At 38.7% G+C, this 22,272-nt stretch overlaps 2 protein-coding genes across 2 annotated transcripts; one reads left to right on the top strand and one right to left on the bottom strand.

The window, feature by feature from the left end:
• Positions 1-5,615: 5,615 nt before the first annotated feature.
• On the bottom strand, positions 5,616-6,719 carry LOC124157272 (prefoldin subunit 6). Its single transcript, XM_046531863.1, has 4 exons — positions 6,563-6,719; positions 6,403-6,473; positions 6,168-6,292; positions 5,616-6,079 (listed from the first exon to the last, which is right to left on the bottom strand). The coding sequence occupies exons 1-4, from the start codon at positions 6,624-6,626 to the stop codon at positions 5,959-5,961; spliced, it is 381 nt and encodes a 126-aa protein (XP_046387819.1). The 5' UTR covers positions 6,627-6,719; the 3' UTR covers positions 5,616-5,958.
• Positions 6,720-6,772: 53 nt separating this feature from the next.
• LOC124157261 (surfeit locus protein 1) lies at positions 6,773-21,854 on the top strand. The gene is made up of 7 exons (XM_046531834.1): positions 6,773-6,973; positions 7,047-7,181; positions 7,280-7,401; positions 7,477-7,671; positions 10,705-10,878; positions 11,187-11,330; positions 21,316-21,854. Exons 1-7 carry the CDS (start codon positions 6,887-6,889, stop codon positions 21,383-21,385), a joined length of 927 nt encoding a protein of 308 aa, XP_046387790.1. The 5' UTR covers positions 6,773-6,886; the 3' UTR covers positions 21,386-21,854.
• Positions 21,855-22,272: the final 418 nt, after the last annotated feature.

The raw sequence follows: 22,272 nt of genomic DNA, 5'->3' as shown, positions 1-22,272 counted from the left end.
AAATGTTTGACTCGGTTGCCTATGCAGCAGGCAACACAAGATTTTGGGGAGTAATTTTGATTTCAAAAAAGGCTATTCGGGCTTCCAGCCGGGTGGTCTCCCTCCATTCTGCCGACGTTTCGGAACACGAGTCGGGTTCCATCCTCAGGGCTAATGGTGAGTGGATGAAGTTTGCCAGCTTGTTTACTTTTCAGTTGGTTGTGAGGTCTAATTTTGATTTCCTTTAAATGATTCGAACAGGAATTTAGCTGATTAATGAATATTTTAATTTTATGGAAACATTTGGGCATATAATTAATTCAACTAACATCGCTTTGCCCCCACTCCTGCTGCCAAGTGCTAGCTGACAATCTGAGGCATTTTGCAAAATACAAGCTCTTTTCCACCGGATTTTCTTCAATTATTTTCAGTCCATCTTTCGGAGTTCTCACGAGATAAGAAGATGAATTGGAATTGCTATCAGGGAGAAACCAAATATTCTGAGAAAATATCCCATTGTCTGGGACTGTAACAATAAAGATTTACAGCACCACTCATTAATTGTAACTTGATATATGCTTTCGGAAAAAAATACCGCATCAACTTCCGAGAAGCTCTGCTGCTCATATCGAGTTTCGCCAGAATGCCAAGTCTCCGTCGTATTTTGACATTTATTTCTTTGCGTAAAATGCTTAAATAAACTCAAAAATACGTCGTGTTTGGTCTTATTCCTTTTGAAATTACGCGCACATTACTAATATTTCAATTCAATAAAGGTGTAACATCAATTGACGAAAGTCATTCTTAGACACCTTTTGTGCTAATAGATGACTCATGCAGCGGTTGACCTCCGCAGAAACGGGGAACTTCGAAGCTGGTAGGAAAAAAAAGGTCAGGGGGGGAGAAAAGGGAGGGCCGGAAACACGTTTCTATTGTTCTCGTGTAACTTGGTATTTTTTCGAAGCTAAGGTCTTCGTAATATGATCCCTGCGCGAGCTGTGACCTTTTTTTTATTTCGAAGAAGAGGAAAGCCTCAGAGGGGGGGCTAGTGCTGAATGGAGAGGGATACCAGATCTTGGGAAATGCGCTAATGTAAGTATCCCACGGTACTCACACAGCAGTCGACCTCCAGAAATGGGGAACTTCGAAGCAGGTAGCCAGAAAAAGGTCAGTGGGTGAGAAAAGGGGGGAGGGCGTGAAACACGTTTTTATTGTTCTCGTAACTCGATATTTTTTTCGAAGCAGGGGTCTTCGTAATGCGATCCCTGCGCGAGCTGGGACTTTTTGTTTGATTTCGGAGAAGAGGAAAGCGTCAGAGTGGGTGAGGCGAGTGCTGAATGGAGGGGGATAGCGGATCGTGGGAAATGCCCTAAGGTTGCTATCCTACGGCACTGAGGTTCTCCTGGTGGGGGGAATCGGGGATTTTCGGATTTTTTCACCCGACCATTTTCGGTTCCCCTCGTCGAACTCTTTTCACCGCTAAAATCCACGAATTTGATGTAATTCGTCAACTTGCGTAAAACGGCGCTGTGAGCACTAAATGACTACAGTTCTCTACATTTTTCCGAGTCAACTACCAACGACGTGCGTGCGACAGTGTATGACGCGAAATTCAAAGTATTCGAGGTATTCGAGGCGGTACTTTTCGCATAAGTATTCGAAACCTCGAATATCGAATACTTTCTAATATTCGAGGTATTCGAGTATTCGCGGATACTATTCGCACATCTCTACTCAAAACAGATTTTGAAGCGGGCTGACAGCACTTTTCATGGCAGCGCCCGTCTAGCAGCAGCAAATCATTCCTGCTATTGCCAAGGGCAGTGGCCACTGGGTTGGAATGTGCTCATTGAGTTGTGTCAATTTTTCTGTCATGGTACCACCATGTTCCCAAATTATAGGTCGCACATGCTCCGAAAAGCACTCATCCTTCACCTTCTACGCTTAGTTGAAAATTCTAAAACAGGTGGAAAAGAACACCACCATTTCGCACAAGCATCTCAACATTCTGGTCGCCACTCCAAATAGGATCATCAAAGGCTAACGTAAAAAGGAAGAGGCAGCACGTAAAGAAAGTTAGAAGATGACGAAATTCAGTCACATAGGTATCAGTGGAACTCAAACAGAGAAATGGACCAGTGGCGCAGTGAGGGGGGTTTTGGGGGTTAAAACCCCCCCAGAGCTCCGAGAAATTTTTAATTTTAATCCATTTTACTTAATTGGATTAATATAACTAATAAAATAGTCTAAGGATTAATAAAATATCCCTCAGAAAGCCGTAAAACTCACCATTTTGAACTGTTTATCTTAAAATTCCGCAATTTATTAATCTCGCACCTACCGCTTATCCTGGTGGGTAGTCCATACCCCCACACAGTCCATACCCCCGTATTAGTTGCACCCAAACCCCCCCAAGCCTTAATTTCTAGCTGCGCCCCTGAAATGGACAGAACATGCTTGCTGACTATCAACCAAAATACCAATCTTGGGCAAAAACATGACGGTCGAAGCCACGAAGATTGATAAAAAACAAGGAGTATCCTACTTCACTGCTTCAACTGGGTGGCTAAGCCACTTCAAGAAAAGATGGCAAATAATTCTAAAAAATCCAGAGGGGTCAGCTGAAAATGAAACCATGGATACCGGGAAAAACTCCAATTCAAATGTGGCAGGGTCTGGTGGCATGTGACTTGGTGCAAAAGTATGTACGGTATTGTACATGCTCATGAAGAGAGAGGTAATTTATGCCCTGTCACAATCTTCGGTCAAATTCTTGATTCCACAGGTAGATGTTCTCATTGTAATTTATTATTGGTGCGACATTTGATGTTCAATGTCTTCCCCTTGCAAGGCTTTTTTAACTCAGGAAATTATTATGGGATGCTTTATTTTAGATTTCTCATTATTTTGCTATTATTTCCTGCTGGTGAATAGCATTTGCAGGTATTTGATGAAAGCACTTGTATTTGTCGGTCTCACATAATATTGAAAAATTCTGCAAACTTTGAAATTCTCTTTAATGAACTTGTGATGGGAACTTTCTTGTTTGCACAAAGTAAGTGATAATTTTGTTTCTTTTCAAATTTCAGGAATTTGGATGAAATGTCTCACATAGCTGGTAGTGATCCCAATTATATCGATGCCAAATCTTCTTCTGCCAGACACAAATCTATTTCTTTGCACACAATACAATATGTTACACCCCTGAATTTTGCCCCATAACTAACAAGGGGAGACCACATATGTACCTTGGTACGCATTTTGCAATGCCACATTTTTAATGATATTGAGAATGTGGAACAAAATTTGGAACTGGTACTGGTTTCATTGAATGGGCCTTACTTTGGCTGTAATTAATTATTTTTCATGCGGTACTTTTAATGTGCCTCATAATTTTCCAAAATAACTACATACCATGCCATGAAGTGGATCAGTTGGTGTAGTGGTTAATGTTGTTGACTCCCACCGTGGGGATCACATTCGCGTCCTCATGATGGTGGTATATTTTGTTGACTTCACTTTGATCATTTTGCACAAAGTTACTAATTAATGTAAATTGTGGCAAGCATACCTAGGAGATGAATTTTTAATCATCATAATGTTTTTTGTATCAAATGCTGAGATAGGAAGACTACACTAAAAACGGTTGGTGTGCGCTGAAACGTCAATGCTTTGTATAATTATAGCTTATACTGATCCCAATCAAAAATGAAAATGACTTTTGCAAGAGGACATAACATTAAGGCTCAGGGTGAGCAAAAACATGCACCCAAATGTAATAAAGAAGAAAACAAAACGATTATTAATTACCATATCTCTAAAACACTTGTAATGCAAATGACTGAAAAGGGAGTTTACTTACAAAGTAACTATATAATAAAAGAAGCATTCCGATAGATTATCTCAATTAAAAAAATATTATGAAATAAGAGTTGATTATTTGAAATTAACTATTTATGCTAAATGTGTCTTTGCCCTTCCTAAAATCTTCCATAGCCCTTCATTCATTAACACATGAGGGCCACCTATATACTTAATTTCTTAGAAAAAAAAGCCACCGTTATCGCTCCCCTTTAACCTTTTGGTGTTTTTTTGAGGAGGGTAGCTTAGGAGACATTTTTCAGGGTGCATTAATAATATGCCTGCATTTCGGCATTCCTTCCTTCAACAGGGCTTTGCATCAAGCAAACTCATATTGGCTTTGCACAATCCTTTTAAGTTCTAGTGTGGTCACAACATGTTTTTTGAGTAATTCACTCTTTTTAGAGAGAAGTGGAATTCTACAGTAAGCTGAAATTTCCCTTTCTAGTGTAGTCTACCAGGGGCTGTCAGGCCAGGTCAGCTGGTCAGCGATCGTCGAGGGCCCCTTATCACCCCAGACCGCCCCTGTAGTCTACCTATATCCGCATTCAAAATAATATTGCTTAAAAACCAAAAAACTATAACGATGATAAAAAATTCGTCTCCAGCCTATGCTTGTTTCTATTAAAATTAAATCCCAACTTGGTGGCGAATGATCAAAATGAAGTCAACAAAACATACTACCATCATGAAGCACAAACCCTGGTCCTCACAGTTAGTCATTGATGTTAACCACAACACCAACTGATCCACTTAATGAAACTGTAGCTATTTCGGAATAGTATAAGGCATGTTAAAAGCACAGCATGAAAAATAATTATCTACAGCCAAACTAAGGCCCATTCTATGAAACCACAACTAGTCCCAATTTATGTAAAATATGGCATTAAAAAAGGAATAGCAAGGTCAGTGGTCTCCCAGCGTAAGTATAATATAACACTTATACTTCTCACTCGAGTAATTTTGAGTCTTTGGTATACATCCACCTTCCTCAGAGTTAGGTAGGAGACTCAAAATATATATGTATATATATGTGTGTGTGTTCTATAAATCTTCCAGGATACCATATCGCTGATGTTTTTGCCGTACATCTTGAAAGAATTGAGGAGTTATAATATTTACTCACGAATCTCTTAATTATATTCCACTAAAGCGTTCGCATTGGCCAAGAGCAGATGACAGGCTTTTTGAATATTGTGTCACGGAAATAATCTAAGGTGATGTACATATCATTGTTGTGTCGGTATATTGATCACCTCAAACTGATTTTCAGGTGATCTCAGATAAATTCTACAGATTAATTGAAGAAGAAGAGAAGAATATTCAATGCTAGGTTTTCCAAAATAATTATTACTGGCGATTTCAATTGTAATCTACTTGAAGAGAGACAAATGACAAAATTGACTTCCTCAACACTATCACAGCTTTTAACATTGATGTAACTAATTTTATGCCTACCAGAGTAACTCATTCCCCTCAAACTTTGATTGACAATATTCTTACTAATATAGACCGTAATGATGTTAGCACGAGGGTTCTGGATGAGCAAATATCTCATCACTTGCCTATCATATCTACATTGTTTTTTGTGCCACCTAGTCAGTCTTTTTTTAAGCTTGAAAAATTGGATATCAGAGGCATTGCTCTTCAGTGGATCTTAACCACAGAACTCAGGTGGTAACATTAACTGTTGATGGTGTTAGGCATGTATCTTTACCTCGTTATTCTAATGTCGGTGTACCTCAGGGATCTACTTAAAGACTAGCAAAAATGGATTCTATAGAAAAATTTTATTCACAACATACCTTTTCCACATCAGTACATCTGTAGACAGCAGTTCGCGGGGGTAAACGTCAGAAAATTAGTCGTAACAGAAATTTGGCCAGGCATTGGTGAGCTTCTACCATAAACTTAGGGGAGAGGCATGTGCAAAATAGTGAACTGATATCCATAAATAAGCACTTCGATTAAGTCTTAACGAATCACATTAGTATTATTGTAAATAAGCATTAAAAATCAAACTCGACGATTTCAACCATTCAAATCGACATGATGAAGGTGCATTCAAAATATTAACACTTCAACACAGAACCGACATTCTTCTTTGTAAATTGTTTATCACGCCTTCATAGCAGCTTTCACTTGCATGTGTTGGAATTGCTGCTGGAGCTTATTCAGTGACTCTCGATGTAAGTCTTGCTTCCTGTCTAGATCTTGTAATAGATCCTCTTGTCTTTTCCTGAGAACATAAAAATTACATCTCACGCCAATGTCCAATGTAATACCAAGAGAAACAATCATTAACATCAATTACAACAAACACTTACAGCTCTCCTTTTATGTAGTCCATTCGCTTAGAGACAGTTTGTTTCGCTTCCTCTAAACTTTGCTTGACTAAGACGGGTCCAATTAGCTTGAATACTTCTGCACCGGGCTTCAGCATATCTAATTCCTGTTGATTAATGAGTATCACCAAGTCAGGACATATAGTTATCAGAAAGTTAAATCCAAAGACCTAATTACGAAAATTTACGTAATAAAGAATTCAGCTGGATTTCTTACATCTTTAACTACTGAGTTTTCACTGAGTTGTCCATCCAGCTGCTGCCGAATAGAAACAGCGCGCTGGTAATCTGAAATTTGAGCACATGTGATAGCTACGACTCCAGAGTAATCATAAAATGCAATAGAAATATCGCAAACAATGAAAACAGGAACATACCTTTTTGAAGTTGCTTGAATTTATCCAATTCTAACTGCATTTTCCTCTGTACCTCCTCGGCCATAGTTACTTTGCTTAATACTTCACAGACACAAGCAAAACCTCAATCACCTCAATGCACAACACCCACACAGTACCAAAAAAACAGAACATCTGAAGGTGACCCGAGCGAAACACAATGCACAATAGATGCGAAATGCGTTCATGTCTTTCCCGGCTGAAGTTGATTCAAGTTATTAACTCAGCGTTTTCTACGTTCATTACCGAGGCCTTTGGCAGATATACCTAGTTACTTTCTTTGGAAAAACATAGAATCACCAAGATATGGCCAACTTAAGCTGCCGTACCGCGCTAATTATATTCAAAGAATCACGCCTATATTCGAAAACACCGAAGTGTTATCGCGGCAATGTAAGGGCAATGTCTGTTAATGTTTTGAAATCTGGCAATGTAAATAAATTTCATCTTGTCATTCCTAATTCAGGGCAATACTTTACAAAAAGAAATCCAGTGCATCTCAAAGGTATATCTTCAAATCCGGACTTGCTCTATGTCTGCGCGAGTCAGTGAAGCAGGCAACAGGAATAAAAATATAGGTCCTATGGGATGGTTTTTATTGGTAACACTTTGATATGTTTGCTTGTTTAATGATGTAAGAGTAAAACCTAGCTGCTTACATCAACGGATGTTTCTAAATCACTTTTTTCGACATCTTAGGCCATTCCAGTTTCAACTTTCCTTCTTGGAACCTGGCAAGTAAAGCGGCGCAAGTGGAAGTTAAAGCTAATTGATGAATTACGGTCTAAGACGACCGCCGAACCCATTGCGCTACCTGAGGCGTAAGTTTGGCTCCTAATGTTATGACCTATCGGTGCGCATTTACCTTGATAACTAACGCTTTTATTTGTCTATAGGATTGAAGAGCTGAAAGATATGGAGTATCGCCCGGTCAAGGTCCGGGGAACTTTTCTTCATGACAGGGAGCTTCTTATGGGACCAAGGTCTTTCATAGCTGATCAGGGCCAAACCAGGGAATCATCCGTATTTTCTGCCTCCCAGGGACAAGTGGGATGGCTGGTGATTACACCTTTTCAACTGAGTGACAGGAAGTAAATTGGGTTCATTTCGTTCACCATTTATGTTAAGATCCAAAATTGGAAGTTATTCCTCTTTATCTAATTAATTTTAAGTATGCATTTTGACCAACTACAAATAATAATGGTCTTTAATTTCCAGACCTCTAGAAAAAAAACTTTTTATGCTTGTTGGCACGGATGAGAAAGCACAAATGAATGTTGTATGTCCTTGGCATTTAAAATGTGTACCTGCACATCCTAACCATTGGATGATGAGCCCAGGCTTCTTAATTTCGAAGCCTGGGGCACTATCATTACTCTCTCATCCCTCCCACTCCTGTAAAGGCCTCTTTTCAGAGTACATTAACCCCATACTAGTTAATGTCTAAAGGTTTGGTTACACGATACATTAACACGTACGGGTTCCCTATTGGAAATATTCAATTTGTCACTTTTCAATTGAACAGAATTGAATATTTCCAATAGGGTTAATGTCTAAATGTATGAACGCCAAAATACACCGTGTAACCACCCAACTTGTGAGAATGCATGAACGGAAAATAGAACGTGTACTAATTTGGTTCATGCATTCTTACATATTCCGTTCCGGTCCACAGAAGTCATTCACGCAAACAGACATTAACTGGTATGTGTTAATGTACCATGTAACCAGGCCTTAAATGTATGCATGAGCATGAAAATGCACTTTTTAAGCACCCAACTTGTGAAAATGCATGTACATAAAATAGAACCTGTTCTAATTTCGTTCATGCATTTGCACAGGTTCTGTGTTAGTCCTCAAAAGTCATTCATGCTAACAGACATTAATAATCGCTTGCCTCAGTGGTGGTGGGGTAAAGTCCCCGCCTGCCAAACCGAAGGTCGCGGGTTCGAGTCCCGCCCGGGTAGGTGACCCCTACCCAGGGCATGGTTGTGTGTGATAGTCATTGTTATACTCCCTGATGTAAAAGGCCTTAAATGAGCTGTTTATGGGGCGATGAAAATAAATAAATTCGTATGTATTAATGTATCATGTGAACAGACCGTAATGATACGTGAGAAATTATTTCCATTGTGTATTCTGTTTTCAGTTCAGCTCAAACATTCCACTTCAATTTTCATCTGCTGTCACTTTATCTAGAACTTGAAAGCACACATACAAATTTAAGCCACCCTCCAGGCAATTGGCATTGAAGGGGATCTATATATGTAAATTTCAAATTTCTTACATAAGGTGGGTGGCCTTTTAGATTCTACTGGTAAGGAGACATTGCGAGAATTATATTCGGGATCTGAATGTTGATGTATATTTCTGAAACTATACAGAAATGTACAAAGAGTGTCACGGCTTTCCTCTCCATACGCCTGAGTTCAAGGGATAAATGCAAGTAGAGATTAGTCATGGCATCGCTCCCCTCGAGTAAGCATGTTGTTCCTACAACAACAGGCGTAGCCAACTGTGTTGAGGAGCCTGGCCCTTAACTTTTGCCACAGGCACCCTCGGTTTGATTCCTGCAAAAGTCAATTATTTTTTCTTTCTTAAGGCCGTTTTACACGGGGCACGGAATTGCGCAGGTTAGTGCTGCATTAATTTCTAAAATGGCGTGGAATTGTGTGAATGCATGAGCGAAATTAGAACAGGGGCTATTTTGCCGTTTCGCATCCACGCATGTGTTCTAGCAATTCACCGCTTTACACGATGCAATTTTGATTGCGCCTTCGCACGTACGTCAGATTGCACAATTCCGTGTACTATGTAAAATGGCCTTAATAATCAAGGAATCTCTATTACAACCCAACCTCATCTATTTAAATCAGTTGAATTAGTATTTTTTCTAGTTACATCTTATTTTATGGATTTCCAATGTACCTCCCAATGGGGACTTGAGATGGAAATTAGGGGATTTTATTTTCCTCTTACAGGCTCACATACCACCCTATGGTTAGGTTTGGATTTCAAAGACCCGTGAATACTTCTATGAATACCAAGGGGTTCAATTGTTCACCGGAATACCTCAAGACTTAAAAGAATGAACTGACTTTTTACTGCACTGCAACGGTTGCCCTAAAAAATTCCTACGAACTACCCAGGAATTTTCACTTTTATCACTTATTTTTTCCTTAAATAGTGAGCATTATATCAGCAGAAAATAGAAGGATATGTGATAAAATTTTAAGCATGTTACATACTTCATTGTGAGTGGTTAGTATGGCATCATAAATCAAGGAAGAATTAATAAAGTTCCAAAATATGTATTATGTGCATACGTAGTTAAGTTTTGGAAATTTAATCAAAAGGGCTCGATGAGTCACTCTCTTTCTTCATTATTTTGAGCTTTTTATTAATGAGAAGGCAATTTATTGAAAGAAAATACACTGATTTCTTTTATTCCAATAATGTTGCAAATTTTTGACTTGCAAATTTGTTAAGTCATTATTTTGCATGCATATCATTATGCATAAAAAAATGGGGTCATTATCAAATTGAACACTGAAAATCAAACACTGGTCAATAACCAAAAACCATAAACCCTGCCACTTCAAGCTAGTATAATAATTGATTATGAAATACATAAGTGGGTTTTACCAGAAACGGACAAAAAAACACAATTTCTCAACTGGCATGGGAGCCCAAAAGGTTTGTCAAAGCTAAGAAACTAGGGATGGATTATGTAAGAAATTCTATGTGCAAAAAGTTGAATTATGTGTGTACAAATTTAAGTTAAAACAAGAAAAGAAAAATTTTCTTTTGTGTTTTCAATGTTGCTTCATGATTTTTTTTTGTAAATCTCAGATTTGCATTCAGAACCCAAAGAGAGAACCAGGGAGGAATAAATGAAAACTATCTGAAAACTCATGTGGCAAAGCTACATTTTGACTGATTAATGATTTCACAAATATATCTATAAATTTTATTTCTGGCTTGGAGTAAGATGAGGGATGTGTTCTACTCTATACCCATTGGTCATGTACATGTGATGAAACAAGAGGTCTTTCCTTTTATTTTTGGTAGTATTGATTTGTTACATTTCTCGATGGTTTTTTTATGTAATTTGACTTTTACAGTTTAACTATATTAGTGAACCGAGGATGGGTACCATCCAAGTTTAAGCATGCTGAGACTCGCATGGAAGGTCAAATAGATGGAGAAGTGGAACTGATAGGGATTGTACGTGCTCATGAGCAGAGAGGACCATTTATGCCCCGTAACAATCTTCGGTCAAATTCTTGGTTCTACCGGTAGGTGTTTATGTTGTAACTTATTTTTGGTGTAACATTTAGTGTTGGATGTCTACCTTTTGCACAGCTTTTTTCACTCTATAAATTATAATGGGATTCTTTATTTTAGATTTCTCATCATTTTGCTATTATTTCACGTCAGTGAGTAAAGTCTGGAAGTAGGTACTTGATGAAAGCATTTGTATTTCTCAGACTATTTCAATATTGAAAAATTTTGCAAAACTTTGAAATTCTCTTTAATGAATTTGTGATGGGACCTCCTTGTTTGCTCGTGTCATGTGATTATTTTCTCTCTTTTCAAATTTCAGGAATTTGGATGAAATGTCTCATGTAACTGGTAGTGATCCCATTTATATTGATGCCAAATCTTCAAGTACAGTGAAAGGAGGGCCAATTGGTGGGCAGACTTATGTATCCCTGAGGAATGAGCACCTTTCATATATTTTCACATGGTAAGATTTCAAAATACCTTGCTAGATTAGCAGTTAGCACATTGACTGGGATGTCACTCATGAGTGACTAAACCAACCAAGCAGCAGTTGTGGCTCATAAGGGAAGGCTTTTAGAAAATTATAATATATAACACAAGGGAACAATTTTCTACTCATTTTCTGTTTCAATTTTTGGGCTGTTATAGGGTATAATGGACATGCTGATTTTAAAACTTAAGTTAGTTTTCTTCTAGCACGTCAAGTTTTTTCACTACACCTTTTATGATTGTGACCACATTCTGCTAGATTGAGCGTCGATTGCAGGAAGCATCATTGCTCTCCAATTGGCTGATATTAACCTTATTGGACTGGCGCCGAGTAACTAGTGCCATAGGAGACCAGCAGCAGGTGCATAAATGCTTAGTTATGCAGGGGATAGGGACAGGCATGTAGCCCAGCTGCTTTGTGGGGGAACTTTTGTGTCGAGCGGGTTGCATACATTGAGATTTTATTACACCCGCATCGATAAACCATGCCTTTTCATATATCACCTATAAATTTCATTTTAATAATGCCCACGTATATATGGCAAGATTTCCTTTAAAATTCCTTCATTTGCAAATTATGTTTGAGATAAAGAGAGGGTATCCTGTAGCTTTGAAAGTTGATGTGATGGATGAAAACTGAGTTTATTTTCTTATTCGGAGGCTAAAAGTTAGTTAGAAACAAGTCATAGATCTAACACAATGAAATGACTGTTCCTCAGTGTAATATTTCAAAAAGTATGTTGGTATACAGCTTAAAACTCATTGAAAGTGTGATGAGAAAACCCAGAAAATTCTCCCAAAATTTGCTACACACGACATAAACTATCTTTGGAATAGCTTTTTGTTTCCAAGGCAATGATGGGTATGTGATGAAGCTAAACACTGTCTAACAGATAACTATAGAGGAAAAGCCTTGGCCCAAGGAATGCAAGGAGGATTCTCTAAGTCCATTCTTGCACAAATCTGTTACAGTACCCTCTCGTAATTACGAACAACCTTATTACGAAGTTCTCGATATTACCAAGTAAATAGTTGGTCCTGACGAAAAGACACATCCCATCTATATTGTAAAAGAAAAGTTATTATGAAATTACAAACCTCATTCCTGGTCTCGGCGGTTATAAAATGAACTTTATTACTAAGTTCCACGAATAAGCAACGGCATTTAGGTGGATATACACTACGCTACGTTATAATAATTGCACTGTTTAAGTTCTCCTCTTGTAATGTTCCCAAGTACATCAATTATGGTTCTTTCCTCAGTAGGAGATACTTCAATATGCACAAAACGTCATATAATAAGCTTCATTCCTGTGGAATCATGGTGACCCACTCATTAGCACTCATAAAGGTGATGTACAGTTTGTCGTCTTCCTATGCACATTCAATTCACAAACTTTTAGAGGCATGAACTTTTCAATTTGGCACCTTCCGAGTTGACTGATACAATGCGGCAGGGGCAGATACAGGATTTCTCACCAGGGAGGGGGGGGGCACAAGCAAGGCCGTATCCAGGATTTTTTTCTGGGGGGGCTCAAGGATACCTCGTAATAAAAAATGAATGCAATGATAATAGGGCCATATTAAAAGTCTTGCATATGTTTTAAAGGTCTGGAGGGGCCACGTGCCCCCCCCCCCCCCCCCAGATCCACCTATGCGATGCGGTATGGCGAAGAGGAACTTGCACTTTGGGCTTATTCTGAACAAAATATACCGTATAAGCACGTGTAAGAGGCGCACCTTTTTTCCAGAAATTGCAGCCGAAAATGAGGGTGCGCCTCTTACACAAACTTCCTATCTTCCCCCCCCCCCTCCCCTTTACCGGTCGCAAGTCCAAGGGGAACTGAGTGGCCTCGGTTTTCAGCGTGAGTCAGTCATCTGAAACCCAAGGTCAAAAACAAGCGGCAGGCAGGGGAGTTTCTCCCTTAGTGACGTATTTTTAAAATGCTCCTGTTTCATTTTTTGTAAGCATAACGCCGTCACGTCAGTACCCCAGAGGTGAACATGGAAAAGATCGCGCGGGGTTTTTCGCTCCGGAGGGCACGCTAAATTTACTGCCACGAGTGGGCATCCCGCGGCATTTATACTGCATATAGTAATTGCTTATCAAACGTAAAGAAACACGTATTTTTTAAGGACATACCTGGTTAATAGTCAATATCTGCCTTGCCGAATAATTTCCATTACGCTGAGGACCTGATTTTTCAAAAGTCATCTTCGGAGGCTAATATGAGGATTATTGCAACTGAAAATTATATTGGTGTCAAAACCTGCGCTTTAAAAAATTCGAACGAGGGTGTTCATTGTTGGACTAAATTGTGGATATAAGAAATCAGAAATGCTTATAAGTGAAGAGCGCGGAAGGAGAGGTCGAGGGGAAGGAGCGCGATCCCACCGTCTTCGAAGCAACAAGGTTACGAGCGAAGGAGCAAGGGACGAATACGTCCGATATTGCATGTGACGTCGTTGCCTTCAAAGCGAAGGGGCGACGGCGCAGCAATGTGACATACGCAGTTTTCGTTTGCCTTAAGTTTCCAGTCCGTCTCGTCTTGTTTGAATGCGCTTATGCTACGCTTGTTTCTTCCGAAAGTGTGCTGTTTGGACTATTTTGAATATTAGTAGCCTTGTTGTAACTATAAATCTTTGTGTCAAACAATTAGAGCTTAAAAAACTTAAATGATGTCAGATATATGTCGCGTTAGGTCTCTTTCTTTTTAGAACCTCGTGCGTGTCATACAATTATTGAAAGCTGTCGAGATATCTTCGGGCTCAGTAGATGACTCACCTAGCATTTGGCCTCCAGAAACTGGGAGATCGATCAAGGTCAGTTGCTTAGACGGGGTAGGGATGAAACACGTTTCCATTGTTCCCCTGTAACTTGATATTTTCCTATTCTCCTGTGGGGTCTTGGAAAGGAAAAAAACGGCAGAGGCATTGGCTGGTGGAGGGCCGAGTGTGGTTCCGTTAAATCTACGATGTGGTTATTATCCTACGGCACTGAAATTGCCCCGATTGTTGTCCAAGCTCTTGGGAAGGTTCATGCTATGTGCCTGTTGTGTTTTGCCTTTTTTCCACGGCTGCAATTCTATTGCAATACTCCTGCGAGAACATTTAAACAAAATTGTTCGTGAATAGGACAAGCATCGTAGAGCAACGACGTATGCGAAGAGAGGATCGGAACTCTTTCTACTCCCTCTAATGCCGCTATTACCGCCGCAGTTATTAAAATTTCCTCTTTCAATTAGTATTAAAAGAGGAAATTTCGAGAGCTGTCGAAATTCCAGGCATACGTCTGCAACACCGCGCGATAGTATAAAAAAAATGCCGCAAAATTTTTTTCTTCATAGCTTTGATGCTCAAAATAGGGGTGCGCCTCTTACACACGCTTATACGGTAATTTAATCTGATGTGAAGTCAGGAACTGTTCAGCATTTCGCCCACCCTTCCCTCCTGGGAACTGCAATTTTTTTCGGCTCCGGCTGCGTCATATGCCCAGCTGGATCAGTTCGTCACAATCGTGAGTTTACGCTCAATTGTAACGCATTCTGCAGGATAATCACAATGCATAGTCTCGGAACGCATCTTGTTCATATATCGAGTAACATTGAATCCGGTGTGAAGTCAGGAACTGTTCAGCGTTTTACCCGTTCATCCTTCCTGCAGACAGCGATATTTTTCGGCTTCGTCTGTGTCTCACGCCCAGCTAGATCAGTTCATCACAATACGGAGTTAACGCACAACTGTGGTGCAGTGTTGCATTCTGTAGGATAATCGCACTCCTCGATGACCTGCATAGGTTTATCATCTTATGAGCAAGGTCTCAAGGAATGTTTCTTGTTCGTATATCGAGGACTTATAGTATTCGGGAAGATATCAAACCTCGAGTGCGTCATGCCGCATTCTTTTTTTGATAAAATGAAAGGAATATGCTTGTTTTTATATATTCCAAGGTAATTCAGTCGGGTGTATTATAACCTTGATTCAGAAGCAATTTTGCAATGCGACTTAAAGTGCGGGAGATTGAAGAGACAAGAAATTTTGACAGAATATGTTTTTTCTTCAAAGATTCCTAAAAGAAAACGTACATACGAACTTTGTTATTAACCCTTAACCAGTGGCGTGCGGTCTGAGAGACCGCTGCATTTCTAAAAATATGAATATTTTCAAAATTAATATTTAAAAATTCCTATATTTCTCGTTAGCTTCATATTTTTGCATAACAAGGACATCCGATTAGCGGTCTGTGAGACCGCACGTCACTAAATTAGAAAAATCAATAAAGGTAATGCTGATGGAAATGATTCAAAAAGTTGTTAAAAACAATTCATAGTCATTTATTAAGCATAAAAATAATTAATATTTTGTTAGGAAGCATCTTTAACAAAGTGGATACTTAAGCACTTAATTTTTCTAAAATTCATTGCGTTAGAATGAATGACCGCTCAATCAGTTTCTGAAGGCGAACACAAAACAAATGAAATCCAGTTTTTATTGGAAATACCATCCATTTTGTTCTTTGAATGCTAAGATTTTTATAGATGTTATCAATAACTAGCATAAAATGGTGGTGAATTTCTCCTACCCCTAGCAGGCAGTATACATATAGTGTACTTTGTAAATTGGAACCAATTGAACCCCTAAATTTCGTGCGCCCACGGATGGAGCGCAAAATGTATTTACGTGTATCTTTCAGCAGTCAGTGTCCTCCTATTTGGGGACAGAATATCTTAGCATCGAGTTTTACCACAAGAAGAAATAAAAGAAGCCTAGGAAACATGGAGAGTGAAACGTTGAAATGTAAGTGACGCTACGTCTGCATTTGTCTGAAGCGTTTTTTCGGCCCAATTTTTTCAAGCAACCAGAAAACCCTCGAGTGTGTAGTTTTTGAAGTAGTGCAAAAATATGGAAAAATGCCGACAAATACAACTGATAGTGAAGGAGGGAGAACAGATGATGAGAGAAGTGATGTAGTAAAGTATCTCCCCGGGCAAGAACAATTTTTTTACAGGAGAAACCGCAATAAGTGGTCATCAAATGAGCTAAAGAGGAAAATTATAACCCTTATAAGTATAAGAAAAGTATACCCTTCCATGACACCGTTACTCATTTTACAATTGAATACGTTGGTAAGATCAAAAAAAAGAAAAGAGCCTAATGATTTGGCGTCATCCAAGGACTCATAATGGGCTCTTCATTTTACGGATTCTTGGCAAACAAGACTGTAATATCCAATCTCCCCAAAATATATAAGGCTCTTAGCTTAGTTTCAATTATGCACTACAGAGTAGGTGATGATATAGAGTCAGAGAAACCAGTGGTAATTGCATTTTACAGCACAACTAAAGGTGGCGTAGGTACTTTAGACAAAATGTACTGTAGATGCACATCCGGGAGGTTGCCAATGGCAGTATTTTTCAGAATATTAAATATATCCTTTGTCAACTCTTTTTTGCTTCAGCAGTCTGAGAAAGATATGATATGATTTAATCGCATTAAATCAATGGTGGAGATCTCGTTAGACTCCTTATGGGAAGGAGAATGTCAATTGTAAGACCCCCGAGACAGTTAGCATACATTTTTAGCGCTAATTCTCCTTCTACCAAAGGAAGAGGGTGAAGACGTTGAAAGGTTTGAAATGCGGACAATATGTAGACTTCTCCCGCCGTAAAAATTCACGGAAAACCTCTTCCTTATTTTTCCAATGCAAAAAGCCTGTGTGTGCTTTTTTGAAAAATTGTAATTTTTATCACCAGCAGCATGCAACAAGAAAATGAATAAGCGGAATAAATTTCATGGCTACTTACTACTTAGCCTCCCAACTTTAACATTTATGGCCTTATTTTTAAATCTGGCGAAATATTGATACACAAATATGATAATTATAAATTTCTACTGACAAATTGGTTTGTATTAGGAATTTAAAAATTTTAATGGAAGTTTTAGAATATTTAAGCATTTAAAGAAAAATTAAACAAAAAAATTAAAATGGCGTAGCAACAGTTTATGAATTTTTGATTTACATATTGCGGTCTCCCAGACCGCACATCACTGGTAGTGCAACAATAATTGCACGTCACTGGTTAAGGCTTAAGAACCTCCGGTTTTTTAGTCCCATAAACTTCCTAATAACGATGGTCTACTGTAGTAAACTCTTTATGCTTTTTCAGCACTTATTCAATTTGGTGATTTAAAGGACCCAGCGGCTGAGGTGATGAAATTCACATGCACAAGGGGTAAATTAAAGATGTTATGGTTTACATCAAGATGAGTGTAGATTTCATTGACGATTATTTTACTTTTTCAATGCATTAGTGAGCATTCCAAAATTGTCAATTAAACATATCGTAAGGACGTTTTACACGGGGCATAGAATTGTGCAGGTTAGAGCTGCATTAATTTCTAAAATGGCGTGGAATTGCGCGAATGCATGAACGAAATTAAAACGGGCTATTTTGCCGTCTCACATCCACGCATGTGTTCTAGCAATTCACCGCTTTACGCGGCGCAATTTTGATTGAATTGCGCCTTCGCATGTACGTCAGATTGTGCAATTCCGTGTACTGTGTAAAACACCACCAACTTCCATCATAACATTTCTAGGGATCTTGACACTGGCTAATGTCACCCAATAACGTTACAATCATTTTTGAGTACAAAGATTAATTGATGATAATGTCATGAGTATGGGCAGTATCAAGCAATGATCCCTACAAGTTATTAAAATGAACTTCATAGTGCAGTGTCCTGAAAATTACTGGAATGTTAGTGTTAGCCTTGTCATTATTCAGAGGGAAAATCTCTCGCTCTCCGAATCAAAATAAGGCAGGCATTTGGAATGCATTGATGTTAAACACGATTTCAGTGATACGAGACGGTCATGCTTGCTGAAACTAATTGAGTTTTGTCACATTTTTAACTATGACTTGATGCGAAGACATAAATAATTCAGGGGTGGAAGTTAACCACCAAAATTATGTGATCAAGTGTGTAGCACTGAATATTCAAGTATTAACAGAGAGTGTTAGCAAATATTTCACGGTAGGAAATCACTCTTATTTTTAAAAAAAGTAGCAATTTAAAGCTTTGGGAGTGGGCCCTGACCCTAACCCTTCACAACCTTAGCTCATAACCAGTGGCGAATGGTCTGGTCATCTCTGGATTTCCCCAAGACTGTTTAACCTTTTCGCGCCGAGCTCCTTCACGGGAAGTTGCTTATGGCTCTACAAAGGGTTTGAGAAATTCTTTTTCGCCCCGTACAGAGTTTTTTCTTGGCTTGGGACTGTGCAGGTAGTCGCTTCCTCCCCTTAATGACCATTCCTAGCGGGGTCCCGGACCCTTTCCTCCGCAACTGGGCAAATATAATCCTCGACCCTTTTCCCCGAAGGCAGCCCATCCCGGCGTACTTTTGCGGTCAGTTTATTGTTTCCAGTGCAATTTTAATTTTTTTAATTGTTACTGTTGCATTAAATGTCAGTTCATCAATGTATTCCTTTCATTTTGCAATGCCTGTACAACTTTTAAACAAAGTTCTACGGTTATTTTTAGGGTTTTCAGCGAAACGGCACTATATCATAGCCAAATGAGCTTTTCCGAGAAGAGTGAGGTTATCATCTTCCATGTACATATTTCAGTAGGAGAATACTTACACCAATATACTCTTAGGTGTGCTAGTTGGAGGATAATAAGTTTTTCCAAGAAAATATTAATGCGCTAATGTGTTCCGAAATAAGCCCGTGAGGTGCACAAGGCAGACCACCTTAATGGATCCTGACCAGAGAACCAGGATATGAGAGTAATTACCTGGGTAGAGCAGTTCTTATTCCTGCAATGGTATGGAATGCTTCTAACAACATGTGTCTACGTAAAACATTCCCTATTGGTACATTAAATTTACGAATTTTTAGGATATGCATTAATCAGTATTTTTAGCAAAATTCGTTTATAATACCTTTGTATTCAAAGGTTGGTGAGAGGTTATTAAAAATAGCCGCTGTAATTTTGGCTCACTACAAAGACTGAGAGAATCATATTTTATTGCATTACGAGGGCTTTTTTTCATAGAAGTTAAATCGGATATTCTATCGAATTTCATCGCAAATGTACACTTAGAATGTAGCTAACAGAGTAACGTATATTTTTAAATGTAAATCATTACAATATCGCTCCTATTAACTTGCTAGTAAGTTATAAAAATAACAATTAAACATCTAACCTTAGTGTCTCCAAAAATTGTTCTAGGTGATGATCAACTCCGTTAATATGAACGCTAGAATTCCGTTTAAAATTTGGAACCAATCCGCAGAACATACAGAATGTAATTCCTTGCATTGATTTTCAATAAATGCAACATGAACGTTTTTAGTTATTTTAACTTATAAACAAATAAGTGACCATGAGCACCTTCCTTGAGTGGGACACTGAGAGCCGGAATGGGCCAAGGTAATCCCCACACGGACAATAGGAAAGGATCAGACCTCTCGCGCCGAGGGACTCTAATGGCGGTTGGGACCCACTTGGCATGCTTGACCGCGAAACCGTGAAAACACGGCCTTTGTCCTTTTGCTTCGAAAAATTCAAGCCGTGAAAAGCCGGCCTTCCTTCTTTAGCATCAGAAAATTCAGACCGTGAAATCACGCCCTGCGTAGGGAAGAGGTTAAAATGAAAAATTTTAAGAAGACTTAAGAATAGGTCAGAAAATGATTCAAAGAAGGGTACAGCAGCAGTTCCATTTTTGCTGAAGAAACAATGTAAAAAGAGAGGAAACAAGCCAAAGCCATGAGTTTTCTTGCTTCGGATAATGTCTGTTGGCAGTAATTCAGTTCCCCTGTGTCTGCCCTCTTGACTACCCTCCACTGAAGACCTCTATGGCATTTAAGTAGTAAAGTCATGGCTGAGGCCAGCAAGTCTGTCATTTGCTTTCTCTTGGTAGCTCTCATTAGGATATGGGAGCAAAGCTTGAACACACTGTACCTCATAGAAAGTTCCGTACTTGTCACTCATTGTCAGTTCTGTGGCAATACCAGACTGTCACACTTCTGCAGGAAAAAAATCCATCATTTCGCTATACCTAAATGACATTCAAAAGGCATCTTTTGGCAATCCAACATTATTTTTACATTCCAGTAAATCATTGAGACCAGGGTTGGGACTGAAGTACTTAGCATTAATCTTTCACAACAAAATTATTTTTTTAACAGTTTAAGGGGTAGTCCAAAACCCTGCTTTATCTGTAGCACAATTTAATCTTTTATGTTGGTTTTCTGATGCCTTAGTGGATATTTATGTACAAAAAGTTCTTTGCTTTCATCTAAATCAAATGTTAAATTTGAAAGTACCCCAAAGACTTTATCTGCCTTGTGGTCAAAGGGCCCCAAGAGGCGAAAACAAGAATGAAGTGGCCCAGAATACAGTGTTAAAGAGTTGAAATATGAAAACTAAACCGAGAAAGGAGCGAGATGGGGGTCAATTTATCTTGATAATTATAATGTTGAGAGCATTGATAAGTGCAAGAAGAAAGATAAGTGGTCTGTAACCACTGCTGGGGTCTCGTGTGCTCTTTCATTTTGTATACTTGCAGGGTACGTGGAAAATGGGAGGTGCTGGAAGAGCCCCATGCCTCTTGAGGCTGGCCTGGAGCTCTGAGGCCTCCTGCATTGACCTCACAATAATTAAGAGTTGTTTTATACATGCAGGTTAAATTTCATGAGCAAAGGGGACCCTAGAAACTGGCCACCCACCAAGCATGCGATAACTAAGCTTGAACTTAGTCATCGCATGCACACTTAGCCACTGCTTATCGCCCAATTGCACCACAGTCTCAATGGTCCAACTGCATTTACAAGTATATTCTTAAATCTTAAAAAAAAACATGAAATGACATGTGAAACTGATATCAATTTGGGGCCACATATATTGACCTCCTATTGCAAATAATGTGTTTTTCATTCTTTTTGATGCAGGTACACTTTGAGTGCAGTAACTGGATACTTATGGCATCGACTCTACATTTTAAGGAAGCCACTCCTCTAAGTTGCCTTCTCAGAAACTTCTGTTAATTTTTTCCATGTATTACAAGAAACTTATGTCAGTCAAAATTAAGTTATGGGTGAAGGAAGGTATTACTGTAGGTTATTTAGAAATGTATGAAGAAAATACAATGGTGTGCACAGTATCTTACATTATATTCATTACTTGCCTATTTCCCTATTTGTACAATATTAAAAAGTCTATGTTCATATTTTTCAATTCTGAACTATGTTGCACCTATTAATAAAACGATGTTCTAATTTATTATGTAATTTATGGTGGAGTTATGAGCAATGGCTCTCTTGAGTGAATAAAATGAACTTATTAATACAGTGTTTGGAAAATTACAGGAACGTCGTGCATGGCTCTTGTTTTTTTTTTAATGCAAGTAATTATATTTTCTGTAATTCAGTCATCATTGTGGAATGAGATCTTAAATAAAAACTCTAGGAATCCTAAGCTTCATCCACAAGTAAGGCTAATTTTTCTTTCCTGATAAATTAACTTTCTCTCCTGTATATAAATGTCATTGGTCATTTTATTTGACCACTAAGCTGGAAAGCAAATGTTTATGTATTTATGAAAAAAATCTGTCTAACTTAACAATCGAGCAATTAGAGCGTATTTCATGTCGGTGCGCTAATCCACAACAAATAATGGCACATTAGGGCTTCGCTTTTGAATTTACACCCAGAAACGGGAGTTGAACACGAACTGTTTACTTCGGTCACATAATACCAAGGCTTTAACCCTTATCGAGTCTCAGATTGAATTTTCACGCACAAATACAAGGAGTTAAGTGCTTTCTAGCATTATAACGCCAGGAAACATTCGCCAAATTGATTCTTGTATGCTTGATATCACGCAGGAGATGAAGCGATCGCTGGCGA

The sequence above is a fragment of the Ischnura elegans genome, chromosome 1 (genome assembly GCF_921293095.1).
Source record: "Ischnura elegans chromosome 1, ioIscEleg1.1, whole genome shotgun sequence".
Taxonomy (NCBI): domain Eukaryota; kingdom Metazoa; phylum Arthropoda; class Insecta; order Odonata; family Coenagrionidae; genus Ischnura; species Ischnura elegans.
This window is presented reverse-complemented; position numbering and strand designations above follow the sequence as displayed.

Excerpts from the sequence above, each read along its gene's own strand:
- LOC124157272 (XM_046531863.1), bottom strand. The coding sequence starts at position 6,626 with ATGGCCGAGGAGGTACAGAGGAAAATGCAGTTAGAATTGGATAAATTC. Across the intron at positions 6,293-6,402 it reads AAAACTCAGTAGTTAAAGAT|GAATTAGATATGCTGAAGCC; the intron begins GTAAGAAATCCA and ends ATTAATCAACAG. Across the intron at positions 6,080-6,167 it reads GACTACATAAAAGGAGAGCT|GAAAAGACAAGAGGATCTAT; the intron begins GTAAGTGTTTGT and ends TTATGTTCTCAG.
- LOC124157261 (XM_046531834.1), top strand. The coding sequence starts at position 6,887 with ATGGCCAACTTAAGCTGCCGTACCGCGCTAATTATATTCAAAGAATCA. Across the intron at positions 6,974-7,046 it reads CGAAGTGTTATCGCGGCAAT|GGCAATACTTTACAAAAAGA; the intron begins GTAAGGGCAATG and ends TTCCTAATTCAG. Across the intron at positions 7,402-7,476 it reads CCCATTGCGCTACCTGAGGC|GATTGAAGAGCTGAAAGATA; the intron begins GTAAGTTTGGCT and ends ATTTGTCTATAG.